The following is an 18,407-nucleotide window of genomic DNA, read 5'->3' on the forward strand; positions in this document are numbered from 1 at the left end:
TTCAAACTTTAATTCAATTTCTATAACTATAACAATCTTATTTCGAGTGGAAATCTTACTTGAAATTGTTTTCGTGTCATGATTCTGCTTCAAGAACTTTCAAGCCATCCAAGGATCCTTTGAAGCTAGATCTATTTTTCTCATTTCTAGTAGGTATATCCAAGTAACTTGAGGTAGTAATGATGTTCATAACATCATTCGATTCATACATATAAAGCTATCGTATTCGAAGGTTTAAACTTGTAATCACTAGAACATAGTTTAGTTAATTCTAAACTTGTTCGCAAATAAAAGTTAATCCTTCTAACTTGACTTTTAAAATCAACTAAACACATGTTCTATATCTATATGATATGCTAACTTAATTATTTAAAACCTGGAAACACGAAAAACACCGTAAAACAGGATTTACGCAGTCGTAGTAACACCGCGGGCTGTTTTGGGTTAGTTAATTAAAAACTATGATAAACTTTGATTTAAAAGTTGTTATTCTGGGAAAATGATTTTTATTATGAATATGAAACTATATCCAAAAATTATGGTTAAACTCAAAGTGGAAGTATGTTTTCTAAAATGGTCATCTAGACGTCGTTCTTTCGACTGAAATGACTACCTTTACAAAAACGACTTGTAACTTCTTTTTCCGACTATAAACCTATACTTTTTCTGTTTAGATTCATAAAATAGAGTTCAATATGAAACCATATCAATTTGATTCACTCAAAACGGATTTAAAATGAAGAAGTTATGGGTAAAACAAGATTGGATAATTTTTCTCATTTTAGCTACGTGAAAATTGGTAACAAATCTATTCCAACCATAACTTAATCAACTTGTATTGTATATTATGTAATCTTGAGATACCATAGACACGTATACAATGTTTCGACCTATCATGTCGACACATCTATATATATTTCGGAACAACCATAGACACTCTATATGTGAATGTTGGAGTTAGCTATACAGGGTTGAGGTTGATTCCAAAATATATATAGTTTGAGTTGTGATCAATACTGAGATATGTATACACTGGGTCGTGGATTGATTCAAGATAATATTTATCGATTTATTTCTGTACATCTAACTGTGGACAACTAGTTGTAGGTTACTAACGAGGACAGCTGACTTAATAAACTTAAAACATCAAAATATATTAAAAGTGTTGTAAATATATTTTGAACATACTTTGATATATATGTATATATTGTTATAGGTTCGTGAATCAACCAGTGGCCAAGTCTTACTTCCCAAAGAAGTAAAAATCTGTGAAGGTGAGTTATAGTCCCACTTTTAAAATCTAATATTTTTGGGATGAGAATACATGCAGGTTTTATAAATGATTTACAAAATAGACACAAGTACGTGAAACTACATTCTATGGTTGAATTATCCAAATCGAATATGCCCCTTTTTATTAAGTCTGGTAATCTAAGAATTAAGGAACAGACACGCTAATTGACGCGAATCCTAAAGATAGATCTATTGGGCCTAACAAACCCCATCCAAAGTACCGAATGCTTTAGTACTTTGAAATTTATATCATATCCGAAGGGTGTCCCGGAATGATGGGGATATTCTTAAATATGCATCTTGTTAATGTCGGTTACCAGGTGTTCACCATATGAATGATTTTTATCTCTATGTATGTGATGTGTATTGAAATATGAAATCTTGTGGTCTATTGTTACGATTTGATATATATAGGTTAAACCTATAACTCACCAACATTTTTGTTGATGTTTAAAGCATGTTTATTCTCAGGTGAATACTAAGAGCTTCCGCTGTTGCATACTAAAATAAGGACAAGATTTGGAGTCCATGTTTGTATGATATTGTGTAAAAACTGCATTCAAGAAACTGATTTCGATGTAACATATTTGTATTGTAAACCATTATGTAATGGTCGTGTGTAAACAGGATATTTTAGATTATCATTATTTGATAATCTACGTAAAGCTTTTTAAACCTTTATTTATGAAATAAAGATTATGGTTTGTTTTAAAAATGAATGCAGTCTTTGAAAAACGTCTCATATAGAGGTCAAAACCTCGCAACGAAATCAATTAATATGGAACGTTTTTAACCAATAAGAACGGGACATTTCATTTGATGCGGGTGGGGTGGCTGCTCACATTACCAAGCCAGGATATGTAATTGGTTCCAATAGAATTGAGATCAGATATAGTGATGTTAGAGATGATTTGGTGTCTAACTTGAGGATTATCAAAAGAAATGTGGTGTTTAGAGATCCATCTGACGATTTGTTATCTGGTACTGAGGCTGTTCTGTTGTACTGTCTTATGGAACGTATCAAGGTGAATTTTAGTCAGATTGTCATTAATATCATGAAGGATGCTTTGGATAATGAGGAAAAACCATTTCCCTATGCCGTCCTTTTAAATCATTTGTTTGATGAGCTTGATCTGTTTGAGGACACGAATTACAAATTGAAGCCAGTACCAGAGGATGTTATTGAAGCATAATCCTTATGTTTGTGATTTAGTGTGATTATGTTTAACTATGGTTATTATGTAATTTGATAGGGCTAGCATGTTAGCCTTTGAACTATGGTGTGTAATAAACATAACCTCTGAACGATATAAATGTGTGGGTATTAGTTAATGTACTTGTTATGTTTGTTTATCCGTTGATTCGTACGATTAACTAGATACCCCATGATACATGGAGGTAAATGCTTATTGGTTATATTTTTTTGAGTGTTTTTTTCAGATATTCACGATGTCTCAAGAGCAACAGCAGATGTCTGATGAAGAACGTGAACCACGAATCCCTTTATCTTCTGAGTTACCAGGTCTGATTAGTCAAGAAGATACAAACGTACTTGCATGTGTTGACGAAAAGGGTCCTGAGGCCCAAAGAGGAGGATTTAGTCCTATTATTGCATTTTTGAAGCGTTCCAGGATCTTTAAAGCTATTACTGCTGAGTGTACTCCATATTATTCTCATCATAGAACATTTTTGAGTTCTGTCAATAACACGATTGTTCGTATTTCGGCACAGACTATCAGGGAAGATCTGAGGTTCCCGGATAATGATGATATGCCAACTGATTTGCCGATTTTGAAAGTTAGAAGGTGCTTAAAGAGATGTGATTATACTGGTGATATAACCAAAGCTGTTAAACGTACGAAGCTTCCAAGGCAATATCGATACTTTACGTACGTTCTTCTTAGATGTTTGAGCCCGATGCAGGGCGGTTTTGACGAGATGACAGCTAAGTACATCTCTATGTTTGTTGCGTTGGTTTTGAACGCTGATTTTAACTTTTCTCAAGTGATTTTTGATGGAATGGTTCTGAATGTTAAGAGGAAGATTCATCTGGTGTTCCCAAGGTTTCTTCAAATTATGTTGGAGAAGCAAGTTCAGGGGTTAGTGAAAATTCCTGAGGATGAGCTAAAACAGAACCACTTAAATGATCAATCATTCAACAGGTTTTTGCAGAGCCGGGTTGAGGTTCCGGAGAAAGGATTAATTGGTCATCTGATTAATGAAAATTACGTCTGTCCAGAAGGTTTGAGCTGTCGTCATGAGAACAGTACTTCTGGGGATGAGACCGATATTACTATTGAAGGAGGAGAAGAGGTGAATCAGCCACCGCCAAGACATACTGGTCCTCGATTAGTTGATGAGGAGAATGTTACAGCGCTTGATAAGAGTCAGGTGGATTTGGTTAAAAGAAAGCTAGCTGAAACTCCCAAGGTGTCAACAAGAGGGAGACAAAAGCGTTTGAAGATTTTAGTTAAAGACGGAAGTTCATCTTCCACAACTAAATCTCAGCCAAAGGTTGCTCCAACTGTTCAGGCTACTGGTGTTTCTACTCAAACTCCACCCACTCAACTACAACAAACTACATCTTCTCGGCAAGTTCAAGCTTCTCAACGTCCTGAGGTTGCATCAGGTGATTTGTCGGGAATAGTTAACAGGAGATTGATTCAGTTGTCTGCTGATTTTGCTAAATTTCAAAAGGCTGCTGACGAAGATAAAAGGAAGACAGAAACTGAAATGTCTGAGTTGAGGAAGTTAGTTGATTGACAACAGTTGAAGATTGATGAACTAGAGAAAAATGTGGGAAGTCAAGCTGGTGAAATTTTAACTCTTCAGACTCAAAATCAAGAATTGACTGAGAGGTTAAATGAATGGGAGAAAAAGGTTGTGTTTGAAGAGGAAGATGGAGAACCTGATCCTTTTGGTACTTTTGTTGAAGCTGAGGAAGACAGGGCTGTTGAAGTTGCAAAAGGCTACACGGAGGATAACCCGCTGTATGTAACTCCTCTTCAAGTTATAACAGTTTCTGAATTTTTAGCTATGCAGGATCGTCTTAATCACACTACTGTTTACACTGATTTAGAAGAAGGGGAGATCCCTCCGGATCTCACCGAAACTGAGCAGGAATTGATGGAGCGTCTAGAGCAAGAAGCTAAGGAATATGCTGACGCTGCATCAAAAGCTTCAACTGAAGCTTCGACTTCAGGGGCTCGTAATTTTGATGATGATATGAGTGATACTGATGTTTTTGATGAAAGTGATAACAGTTTTGATGAAGTTGTTATTGAGGATGAGCCAACCGAGCCTTATCCTCGTTATGAAGGTGTTGGTGATGAGTATCCAACTTTTGCTGATTATTTTCAGATGAATGATGAGCTTTTGAACAGACAGTGTAAAGAAAAGGAACAGAAAGAACAAGAAAGTGTGTTACCAGAAGGTTTCTTGCCAGTGAAGATCAACAAAGAAAAAGTTGAAGTGTTGGAAGAAGAATGGAAGATTATGATGCGGATTAGGAAGTATGTGATGAAACCTAAGGTGGAGCCACAATTTTTAAAGTTTATTGAGCACTGTGAGAGTTTACGTGCTAAGGGAAAAATAATTGTCTGGGCTTATATTAAAGAATTTGATATATATGCGATCAAGAAAGAACATGGAGTGGATTATATCAAATCTCCATATGAATTCAAAACGTTACCTTATTTTGAGTTTATGCAGGTGACCAGGCTTAAGATGTTGTATCAGGATTATTGTGGAGTTCCTGATATTTTGGTTCGTAAGATAAGAAGATCATATCAGTCACCTAATTTCATAGGATTCCGTCCTCAGTTTCCGAAGATCTCTTATCGAACGAACAAGAAAACAGGGGTTAGAAGGAAGATAGTAAAATATCAACCTGTGAGGTATATGCGGAAGGTTCCTCTGAGGAAGATGCCGCAGCACTTCAGTCCTCGTTTTCGTTGGTGGTATTATGATGAACGCTCGGAGGAAGCGGTAATTGTGTTAGACAAATATAGAGGATATGAAAATGATAGTATAAGGGGTTCTAGATCCAGTTTGGTTGAGAAACTGCTGTGAAGAAGATATGTTTACCCTTTACTACAACAGGATGATGTATCGCCCAGAGAATCGTGTGCAAGCTGAACAATATTGCAGAGTTGTTAAACTTTGCTATCTGAAGAACTGGGTGACAGATCCTTATACGGATTGATAACCGAATGCTTTATTGTAACGGCTAGGTCTTAGGGGGAGTTTGTTGGTGCATGAATCCCCAGCCGTTATCCGTTTTTATGTTTAACACGTTTTGGTTATGTAATAATGTTTTCTCGAGACTATTGATTATATTTGTGTTTGTGCGTACTTAATTGATTAAGTGATCAATATGTTAAACTGCACACAGTCGACCGAGTGTGTATAGACACTCGACCGACTGTGTCAGTCAGTCGACCGAGTGTTCACAGACACTCGACCGAGTGTGTCTGTGTTCACTATATATACGGGTTTAGATTTCTTTGATGAGGTTACTCGTCTCATTCACCCTAAGTCGTTGGTTTTCGTCTCCAGAGAACCCTAACACCATATACCACCGAAATATATCGTCTAGGAGTCGATCTAATCTAGGTTTTGCTCTAGGTTTGACCGATTCGATCCCGAAACGACCCATATCTCGGTTTAACCCTTTTCTAGTGTATTCCGCCTCTAGTTTAGAGTCCAAGCGACCTAAGATCCTTAGAACAATCGTCCACATATATATTTATTTTTTATTTTTTTTTGAAAGGCGTTGTTGCCCTTTAGTTGAATCGAGTTGTTTGTTTTATAGTTTTTATATACAGTATATAAAATTTGAGTTGTGTATGAATTATGAAATAATGAGTGTGAAGTATTTAGTGAAGTTGCTAAATGTAATGTTTGTGTCATTGTGTGGTGTAATATGTTGTCATATGCTTCTTTTGAGTAATTAATCGGATAGTGATAATATTATGTTTCATATATAATTTACACCTTTTTTTTGTTTATAATCGTATTGTTTCCCGTCGATTATCGGTTATTTTATACTCCGTAATATAGATTTATGGTCTCGCCTCCTCGGAACAAAAATTCAAGTTCCGCCAATGTTCTCACTACCTCACTCGTGAGGCTTAAACCCGCAACCTCTTGATTGAAGGGTTCCTCTCATACCGATTTTTTTTTTTACGGCCAAAGAATCAATATTATTAAAAAACGATCCCTAGCAAGACGCTAAGGGATGATTACAAAGGAATAGATAACCACAAGTTCCAATTTAAACCTAAGTGGCCTCTATTTTTAATCCAACGAAACGAATACATTCTAATTACATCAAATAAACTACCAATATTACAAAAAGAATCATTGAAAACGAGACCGTTTCTATATCGCCAAATCGACCAAATGCACGTACCATCACCGCAATGATTCGGCTTTTTGAGGAGCTTGCTAAACGAACTCCTTCCAACCAAACCACAAAAGAATCCCAAGAGGAAAAATGAGGAATACCACAATCAAGCCATAAAGAGATCTTATGCCACAAAACACGAGCCACATCACAATCAAAAAAATAAATGCTCCCTCGTTTCAACCCCATTATTACAAACCGGACAAACAATGGAACTCTCGTCAATACCTTTCCCGGAAAGATTCCAACGAGTATGTAAACAATTTAAACGAAACCTCCAAAGAAAAACGTTAACTTTTCAAGGAATAAAAGCATACCATAGAGTTTTGAGCTGATCGGAAGGCAACAAGTTTCGGTCCAAGGTGAGTCTCGCCTCCTTAACAGTAAACGAGTTATCTGAATTGATGGTGTTGACCCAGCTGTCCGTACGATCTGATAAGGTGGGCAAGCCAATAGCTCCATGAGCGAAGCCAAATATTGAGCATTTCTACCATGCGCAATATCTCTAACCCATGTAAAATTCCAATGACCATTTACTATCTTATCCGCAATGCAACAACCCGGCTTAGAATCAAGATGATAAAGTCTATTGAAACGAGAAACAAGTGTCGAATTCCCACACCATAAATCATGCCAAAAATGAATCGAGGATCCATTACCAACAACCATTTTAAAAATATCTTGAGGTAGAGAATTCGTGGTTAAAATCTTATTGCAAGACGATACAATATTCGCCAAAACACTATTTGAGGCAAAAGAAATTTTTTTCAAAAACTTTTCCATGAATAGATTTAATAATAGAGACCCACATATCGTTTGGTTTTGTCAAATAACGCCATCTCCATTTTAAAAGTAAGGCTAAATTGAACGCTTTAAGGCTACCAACATTTAGACGTCCTTTATCATAAGACGCTAACACTTTATCCCACTTAACCCACGACATCTTTCTCGAAGTATTACTACCACCCCAAAAGAAACGAGCCCGAATCGATTCAAGACGTTTTAACATGGATTCAGGACACTTAAAAATAGACATCAAGTATATTCCAAGACTACCCATAATCGATTTAATCAAAGTAAGTCTACCTCCTGATGAAATAAGGCTCGCTTTCCATGAAGAAAGTTTATAATTAAATTTATCGTACAACGTCTTCCAATTGGAAATTCTTTTCATATTCGAACCAATAGGCAAACCAAGGTAAGTGGTAGGAAAAGACCCGACCCTGGCACCCGTAATGTTAGCTAAAGTCACAACCTCAGCATCCGAAACACCAATGCCAAATAAGTGTGATTTAGTCACATCTAAACGCAAACCAGAAATACGATAAAATATATCCAAAATAATAGGTTCCTCTCATACCGCTGGACTAGTGCCATTTGGTGGAGTAATAGTTTTTATAAGTTAAAATAATTACCTTTTTATGTGAACCATTCAATAACAAAATAGTTAATTTACAAAATCTATATGTTCTTGTTTCCTTGCTTGTACTCTGTCAATGTATGGATTTATCTAGGGAGTGAGTTGGTAGATCACCCACAGAAAGCTACACATCACTGCAAATTTGTAATCCTTTATTCATGTTTTTGTGAACCGAATTTCAATATGCTCGTTTTCTTTCAATCATTGTACTCGTCCTGTGTGTATGACGATAAGAGCGAGTTCTTTCAATTTCAATCATTGTCATTTGTACGTTCCACCGGATCTTTACGATCTTTTTATATATATATATTAACTATTTTGCCAAAAAAAAAATGAGCTGAAATTACGATATACAGTATAGCTTATCTAATATTATAACCACCACAAGATCTAATATTTGACATCCTAATATAACCACTAAGAGGTTTCATGTTCAAGTCTTATTGACATCACATCATGTGATGTAAGAGAAATGGTTTGAAATAATCATGAAATAAATCAGCTAAACCCTATATAAGTCTAGGGATGTCAATGGATGAGATATGGATCGAGTGATGATGTATCCATATTCATATTCAATTAGTTTTTGTTCATCCATATCCATATCCATTTAATTTCAGTTTATCCATTCATATCCATATCCACTGGATTAAGCGGGTTAATGGATATCCATTGGATATTAAAAAATGTTATAATATTCCCTAATATGCGATTAAAAAAATAAAAACGTAGTATAGCAAAAATAAATATAAATGACATAATTAAAATCTCTCCATAAGAATGTGTAATTTTTGTCGAAGATAGAACGTACACAATTTGTTAAATTTACTCTTAAAGATAGATTATGAAAAATTAAATATGAAATTTGTATGTGTATTTAGTTAGATATACATGTTTTATTGTAATACCTCACAGTTATTTCATTATATCTTGACTTTTTTGCTTCGTTGGTCCCTGTATTATACTCCATTTTGCTAACAGCGTCCCTTGGTTATTAATTTGGTCTTTAGAATCCTTTGTTTATCAATATTTTGCAATCAATGTCCCTCGGAGAGACGCTGATTGCAAATTTGAAATATACCCCATTTTTCTAACAGCATCCCTCGAAAGGGACGCTGATTGCAAATTTTTGATAAACAAAGGATTCTAAATGCCAAATTAATAACCAATGGACGCTGTTAGCAAAATGAAGTATAATACAGGGACCAACGAAGCAGAAAAGTCGTATATGTTGAAAGCAAAATGTAAATCTTACGATAAATGCATATGTAATACTAGTAATTATGTAAGCAAATATCTATATTTACGTATTTATATATGTATTTTGGGTGTTAATGGATATATCCATGGATGAAACTTTTCGTCCATATCCATATCTATATCCATTTATGTTCGTCTATATCCAGGGTCATCTCAACAGTTTAAAGGCCCTAGACGAAAATAAAAATGGGCTCACACATACGTTAAAATTTTTTACTATGCATAAAAAAAATACTTCACTTTATCTAGTTATTTACTTACGTTGTATTTAACTATAAAAACACGGTATTTTAACTTTAATTGACAATTTTTTATTTGATTTAATTAAATATACTGTGATAAATATATATATATATATATATATATATATATATATATATATATATATATATATATATATATATATATATATTCAAAATTTTGGGCCCTTCTAAACTTTTAGGCCTTAGGCGGTTGCCTATCTTGCCTATGCTCGAAGACATCTCTGTCTATATTCGTATCCATATTCATTTAGGTTCATCCATATCCATCATGAAGCGGGTGGATCGAGTGGATATCCAATGGATTGGATGACCATTGTCATCCCTATATGGCTATATATAATAACTGAGTAAAAATGGTCGCCTCCCAGATAATCCTAACATGTAAAACATTATTAAAGCCTTAATGGGCTGTATGTCCTAGAAAACTTATTCGGTCAACTACACTTGATGTTTTATTAACGACTCTTTGGCTCACCAACATATCCATATGGGGATTATTGGTCAGTCAAAAAAGGTGTGTCTCCTGCATATAGCCATCTTTTTACATTCATTTTCCAAACATACCCTCATCCCTCCCAACTAAAATTTCTCTCTTTTTCCCTCATATCTCTATTATAGATTCTTCGTATAATGATTGTAACCCTTATAAAAAATAGATCCCCTTTTAGCGTTTTGTATTAATGATAAACTTTTAAGGTTTTGTGTTTATCATCGATGTGATATTTTGAATACAATGAATTTAATGTATTGACGGAGTACAGATCTCACATATCAATCTATATTGTTTGTTGATCTATGTACAAGCAGGTGTAGTATAACTAGGGTCTCTTCTTTTACATGATGGAACAAATGATTGAAGTTGAACAAAGAATCTGGTTTTGGGTTTGTGGCATCTGATCATTATTGGCCTACAAAAAGAGTGAATTTGGAGAGAAATCAAATAAATAAAGATCTCTCCAAACGATGTTTAGTCGATAATTAAATAACAAGATTAATTTTTCCTTATAATTAAAACTCTCGTGTCAATACATGTTTTGGTTTAGGGGTAAAATAGTCAATCTCATCATTCAGGTTGTTTATTCAACACTAAAAGTAAACAATATTCTAATTACTGCATATAGTCATCTATATTCATATTGTCATTTATATCCATACAGAACTTAATAAGAAAAAAAGTAAAGAGGCCCTCCATATATAATAACGTAAATTAGGATTACTCAATTTTATGCTTGCTCAATTAAAGTCCCTACTACTGTATTTTGTTGAACCCATAGATGCTTGCTCAATACTAGTCTATAGTCTGTTTAATCAAGTGGTTGAGCCAACTATTACGCTTCAACCATTTTCGTCTCTAACCTGTGATGACAACTATTTATTGGAAAGTCGGTTATCTATGATTGATGTTAAATACGCTATTTGGCTATGTGGTATTGATGAGGCTCCAGGACCAAACGGATTTTCATTTTTCTTTATTAAACACTTTTCGGAGGTTCTTAAGGATGACATTTTTTCTTTTGTCCCTGACTTCATGCACACGTGTATTATGCCGAATGGCTCGCACTCTTCGTTTATTACCCTTGTTCCATAGCTTGCGAACCCTCTTTTTGTTAAAGACTACAAGCATATTTCTCTAATTGGGTGCCTTACAAAATATAAAAGTTATTGCAAATGGGCTTTCGAAGGTGATCGATAAAACGTATAAGTGGTGAGCAGTGTGCCTTTATTCGTGGCCGACAAATACTTAATGTGCCTTTGATTCTTAGCGAACTGATTGATTGGTACAAAAACAGTCACGACAAGCTTTTAGTTTTGAAAATTGATTTCAATTATGCTTGCGGTCTCTCAATTTTATTTCATCTCAATTGGAAGCTCTATGAAACGCGTGGCCATTTGGACGGATCTGTTAACTAAATTCAAATCCAAAATTGCATCTTGGAAGGCTAATATCCTCTCTACCAGAGGTAGTTATACATTGATTAAATCGGTTCTGAGAGTGTCGGTATTTACTATATCTCTGTCTTTAAGGCTCCGGAAAAAAATCATTCAACATTATTACCAACAAACAGTAAATGTTACACTACCTGAGTATAAAGCTCACCAGTCACCACAGGTGCTGAAAAGGCTTAACATTTTGGTGACATAGATATTAAAACAAATAGGTGAAAAATGATTATTTACATTGAAGGACTGATGGGTTGGTCCTCATAATGAAGGGGGTAAAGTTGGTACTATAATGGATGATGGCAATTCATGTGTTGATAAATTGGTGATGGGGATACTTGACTGACCTCTTCACTAATTTCGTTAAAGTAAACAACATCCTGCATTGTTAGTTGATGGTATTCAACGATTTCTCTTAGAAACCGATTTTCCCTAGAATAAACTGAATTCTCCTGAGCTAAACGAGCTTTCTCTGCTAAAAGTGATTCCAGCTGGAGCCGTATCTGCAATGCAAATACAAGTTGTTAGAAGGATCAAATTGGGGAAGTGAGATAACTAGTTTGAACACACTGCTACAGCTATTTCAGCATTTAACAAACAAAAGACAACGGTAAATAAATGACATACCAAATCATCATCATCATCATCATCATCATCTTCAGGGTTGCCGCCTTTTCCACCTCCCTCACGAAGTACTCTGTTTTCGTCTTCTAATTGAGCGCATCGCTCCTTTGCAAAAGCAAGATCAGCCTTGACAGTTTTCAGCTCCCGAAGTAGAACCTTTGCCTTAGCAGCCATTGCCATTGATACCTGTGTGACAAATCGAAACACGTATCATGTATCTTACACTTAGCTAGAAGACACCATAACTTTCCAATAATATAGTAATTATATTTCCTCCTTAATCAATCAATAAATTATAATCTACATCATAATACACATTAGTGATGCATTGCAGTTCACACATCGATACTTAAGCATACACGGACTGTAATAATGGGAACAAAGGAAGGTGGGGTAATGGGTTAAAATGAGTGTGATTCCTATAGTATGGGCAAAATGGGTACTGACCCGTAAATCCTGTGTCCAGTTTTTGAATTATAAATTATTTGCTAAAATCAATTTAAAAGGTTGTATGAAAAAAGATATATCTTTGGGTGACTTCCGATTTGTTTGACCCATTTGAGTTGGTTGAGATAAAATATTCCACTTCGACCCATTCTTAAAGATGATGTGGATCGATATTCAATATTGGAACCTCTGCATAACATTTCATTAGAAGACTAGTGATACATGGTTGACACCTTACGTCTCGAGATGCCTTTAGTTGAATTGCTACATCGGTTTGAGTCTGATGTTGAGCTTGAGTTTGAGTGTGCGTCTGCTGTAACTGCTTAGCATTTTCAACATCTGAAGATGCACTCTTTGTCTTCATATGTAGTTTGCGTGTTTCGTGAATTATGTCTGCAGTTCTATTTTCTACTATTGTCTTGCCCTCCTGTAATTACAGACAACAAGATAAATGATGGATACCAAAACTAATATCACTCAATCCGTTTTGAATGGTATCTTAACAATGTTATACAGGGAAAAATGTTAATTTGTTTGTAATATGACGTCCGTAGGGATAACAGGAAAAAAATAATGTTAATTGGATTCTGAAAAAAAAAAAAAAAAAAAAAAAAAAAAAAAAAAAAATTGTCGCCTTTAAAAAAAGAAAATTGATTGTGAAAAAGTATATAGTAGAAACTAACCTCAAGAGCATTACCAATTGTACCACCGATGTAATTAAGAGATGATGCAATCGCTCCTAAACCCTTTTGAAATCCACGATTGTCTGACTTTTGAAGACTCTCAGGCAACTGACAACCTGCTAGTATACTGAAAAATATATACCAAAATAATAAATCTCAGGGTTTATGCTGAAAATAGGCTATATACTTTTTTTTTTAACCCGATGTAGGTCATATACCCCAAATAATACTAGTGTAGTACATAAAGTTTCAAAATGTGTTCTAATTTAAACAAATATGACCGGCTACCTGATGAACCGGTAAAACTACCTATGTGGCAGATATTTGTTTACATTAGAACACATTTTGAAACTTTATGTACTACACTAGTTAAAAAAATAAGTATATAGGCTATTTATGGCTTAAACCTTTTTTTATCACTTTTATCAATCGGTTGATTTAAGCTTCCGGGATTCACAAATTAATTGGTAAACCACGAGTCACGGAGATAATACGATGATGGTGAATCGATGACGATGATGATGAATCGACGATGATGGTGATGATGAATAATGATGGTGAATCGACGATGATGGTGATGATGAATAATGATGGTGAATCGACGATGATGATAAACAATCGATGATGATGATGATGAACAATCAATGATGATGATGATGAATCGGCGATAAATAAAGGAATAAATAAATAAATACACTTAATTATAAATAAATAAAGTATATTGGTTGTGGTTAAAAAAGTATATTGGTTTATATTAGCATACTTTTTTAAAGATTATAGCCTACACTGAGAGTATTTTGGGTATATGACCTACATCGAGTTAAAAAAAAAAGTATATAGCCTATTTTCAGCATAAACCCTAAATCTTATATTTAAAATTAGTTAGTCTAGCATTTAACAAAGTAATTTTATATATTTTGAAGAGAGACGTAAGAAATTGACACAGAACAAATAAGTTATAGATAGTTCGAAAAATCAAGCTATATATATGAGGCTGCAGAAACCATACATATTCGGTTAAAGAGGAAATTATGCCCCATTTACTTACGAATGGGTCGGTGGGTTGTGTTCTATCTCAAACGGGTCAAATAAACAGCTTAGCTAAGAGGGAATAACTCAAACAAATTGAAAATCACTCAAATCATGTTTTTAATGCGTACAACCTGGTTGTCATTCTACTATAAGCAAACATTATCAGTGCAAAAATGATTTTTTTTTATAATATCATATTTAACGCATTAACTATTAGAAAAATATGTATTTCGGGTGTTAATGGATATATTCATTGATGAAACTTAGTAACCCACTAACTACTCATTCTATACGTAATCATTACCTGACCCCTTTTCTCTGACTCATACATTTGCTGCCTCCTCTTTTCGGGCGTTTCGTATTGCTGGATGACATCATCATCATCCTCGATGATGGACCGGGCTTTTCTAGCCAGAACACCCCAAAATCCACGATTGCGTTTTTCCAAATTCTTTATCGATATGTAATCATCTTTCACAGAATCATCCTATACCGATATACAGAGTTATAAATTCAAAGAAAGCAGCAAACCATAAGATTACGTTTTAGTTCACATGTAATCGAAGTTTAAACATTGATAGAGGCTCATCAGAAACCAACTAAAAGCTGAAAAACCATCAAATTGCATTTAAAAAACGCATTTTATTTTCGTTCACGTGTAATAAATGTATTTTATACGTAACTTTATTACTTTCCGAATTAAATCAGGTTTTTTTTTTTTTTTTTTTTTTTAAATTTGAAAATATCTGAGGACATTCACGTATCGAATAAAGTTAATCACATAAAATCAAACACAATTTCAGATTGTAATTGAATTTTAATACAAACTCAAACACAGAGAGTGATATCGGACTTTATTTGTACCTGAATTCGAAGAACGAAGTGAATATGCGTTAACATCTGTAGATGAATCAGACGGTTGATCGTACGCCGACGAGAGAGCAGAATCACGATTAGCCGATGACGACGACGCTCTGATGGCTTTAGCAGCCAGTGACGATGTATCCGAAGCTGAAGATTTCAACAAGCTATCATCCACCAAATTCATCGACCTAGAATTAGGGTTAGCTGGGATTACAAATTCTTCAAATGATGACGAATCATTTTCAAAACCTTGACGTCTTATGTACGCCATGGACTTGGCAGGCAGAAGGAATTTTATATTATTATGTTGGTGTTGTTGTAAGCAACGGTTTTTAGGGATGTGAATGACGGTGTTTGGTTAATGACTCCGGTAGTTTGAGTAATTTTTCCGGTGAAGTAGTTTTTATTTAAGGGAGGTACAGAGACTGAATGTATGTTAAAATGGTCAACAGTTTCAAGTTTGCATTAAAGCAGCTCCCATGAGTTTCGGGTTAACTGCTTAAATACATAAGATAACGGACACGTTTATAGTAGCTTTCACAAGCTTCAAACTGTTTTGTGTTATATCCTAATTTTAAGGGATCACACATTTTTTTAATCATACCTTATTACCTTTTTTTTTTTTTTTTTTTTTTTTTTTTAAGGCAAGCTTGCATCAGTCCGGACCGAAGCCTAGTCATCATTTGCACACACACGCGCTTTCGGGCAGGAAACCCAAACCACACTCTGAGGATCCGACCCTTTAACCATCCCGAGGGGCAGGCGGGCTGGATCTTAGTCCCGGAGCGGGTCGGTAAAACATTCCCTTTGGGCCACCTTCAAGAAATATATTTCAATTCCTAGAGCGGATAACGAGGCTCGAACCCGAGACCTCTAGCCCTACGAGTACACAAGTGTAACCGCGGTACCATTGAAGCAATACTTCGTTGGTACCTTATTACCTATTTTACTCTTACTTATACTTATAATAATAATAATATAAGTTTAATTCTCTAAATTAATCTAAAACATAACTGTAAATTTATAAAACAAAGTGTACATGGATAAAAAAGTGGCGTAGAAAGGATCACGTCCCAAACCTAAGAGTTGTTAGAAAAGTGTTTCATCCGACCGAGTAGCTCACCTTAGTCATTTTAAAGATTTCAAAAAAATGATTCCAATTACAAATTTTCTAATGATAACCTTAAAAACAGTCTTTAACTCAATATATGTAACACCGGCCAATTTTTATTTTTTTTAATTTTTTTTAACACAGCGGAAGACTTTATTAACAAACACACTATAAGTCGCGTCATTACATTAATCTGAGTAATTAAGTGTAAGTTTACACAACGGTGTTACGTTATTACAAAACATGATTTAAACAAAAGTTCACATCAGAGTAGGGTTGTCAAACATGTCTTCTGCATCCATACCCATCCCGACTAGCAGTACCTAAACCTGCAAAGGGGAAAACATGTGGGGGATTAGCGCACCGCTAAGTGAATGGAATCTATCTAACAGATATAGCTTAAGTCACACACAAGCTATATACTAACAATAACACATGTTAACTACCAACTAGCATACACTAAGACAATACGAGGATCGGCAGCTTGTACGAGCACACGACTCTCAGCTGATCGGGCTTGAGTCTACCGATAGTCCCTGCTACTCAATTCACAGTATAGTTATCCAGATGCAGGGGGTGCATCGTTCACACTATACTCAACAATCAGTAGCCTATGGACCCAACCTCCCCTAGGCACGGTTGACCTCATACGGACTCTAACCTCTCCTAGACACGGTCTCGAGTCCCCAGTCTCCCTAGGCCCGACAGGTGCCAATCACACAGTGTACACATAATTCACATACAACATCAGGCATACTATATTATTCTAACATGGCAATTTCTACACTATGCATGGTAAAAGAGTCAACCACAGTAGCATGATATGCTACTTAAACTCTATCCGGAGATAGACCCACTCACCAATTACCAGCAACTGCTCAGTTATTATTTCTGAGCTTCCTCATTGTCCTTATCTCCTGAGAACAGCAAAAACCAAGTTAGAATAGTGTTCCCATCAAGGTTAGACACACGGACAGCGAATTATAGCAAATTAGTAAAAAAATGCGTCCGCTAAAAATTTCATGCTTAACACTTATGCATTTTCAAAATTTACATCCTGAAAATCTTAAAAATACACGGACAGCATAACGGCTATAAATCAACACTTAGTAAAAATTTCACTGTCTAAGACCATCGGTCGATGGTTCCATCCATCGGCCGATCGTCAACACACCATCGGTCGATGGTCTCACCCAATCGGTCGATCGTCAAAATTACATCCGCTGGTCAGAAATCATACACCATCGGTCGATGGTCTCGTCCATCGGCCGATCGTCCTCACCATCGGTCGATGGTCAACGACCATCGGCCGAAGGTAGTTCATCAGCTGCAACAGCAGCAAAGTGACGGGTTTCAATCCAAAATCACCAAATCTCGACTTTGGACACGTTTTTGACCTCAAAACTGGTTACCTCTTTTACACTAGACATTTAGAAACATAAACCCACAACTTTTATGCACAAACAATAACAAATTGAACCAATTTGACACAAAACCCCATTTTAACAAAAACTAACTTAAAAACTCATTTAATCACAGATTTGATCATGAAATCTTACAAACTTTACCTTGTTAGAACCACCATGACACAAGGAACATTTTGACACCAAAATCAAGCTTCAATTCGAGATCAAATGATTTAGGGTTGTTTGAGATGATGAAGATGAGGTTAGGTGAGAGTGTGAGTGAGAGAAAGGAAAAAATCAGGAAACTTCAAGAAAGGAGCTGGTCACCAGCTTTTATTTGGGTTAAAACACAATACCCCATCACACACGGGTATTTAGCAGTTATCTGATATCTTTCGCACAAGATTAGGTAACCCAAACGAGGTCCAATTAAAATAAACAAACCTGTTCTGGGACCCTTGTCACAAACTGGTCACAACAAAATTATAACAAAACACTAATAAAATAATTAAAATAAAAGAACTTAAGACTAAGTACAAACTCTAAGGGCAAAATAGGCAACTTACAACTAGCCCGGGTTTCAGTCTGTTACAATATACATCAAATAGTTATACACTTAATATAACTAATCACTTCCGGCAAACAATCACCCACCC

General features: G+C 35.3%; 1 protein-coding gene across 1 annotated transcript; it reads right to left on the minus strand.

Annotated features, from left to right (window-relative positions):
- Window positions 1–9,143: 9,143 nt before the first annotated feature.
- On the minus strand, window positions 9,144–15,505 carry LOC139902417 (uncharacterized). Its single transcript, XM_071885044.1, has 8 exons — window positions 15,224–15,505; window positions 14,675–14,857; window positions 14,387–14,439; window positions 13,339–13,465; window positions 12,894–13,082; window positions 12,212–12,394; window positions 11,923–12,087; window positions 9,144–9,266 (listed from the first exon to the last, which is right to left on the minus strand). Exons 1-8 carry the CDS (start codon window positions 15,503–15,505, stop codon window positions 9,144–9,146), a joined length of 1,305 nt encoding a protein of 434 aa, XP_071741145.1.
- Window positions 15,506–18,407: the final 2,902 nt, after the last annotated feature.

Source organism: Rutidosis leptorrhynchoides, chromosome 3, assembly GCF_046630445.1.
Source record: "Rutidosis leptorrhynchoides isolate AG116_Rl617_1_P2 chromosome 3, CSIRO_AGI_Rlap_v1, whole genome shotgun sequence".
NCBI classification, from domain to species: domain Eukaryota; kingdom Viridiplantae; phylum Streptophyta; class Magnoliopsida; order Asterales; family Asteraceae; genus Rutidosis; species Rutidosis leptorrhynchoides.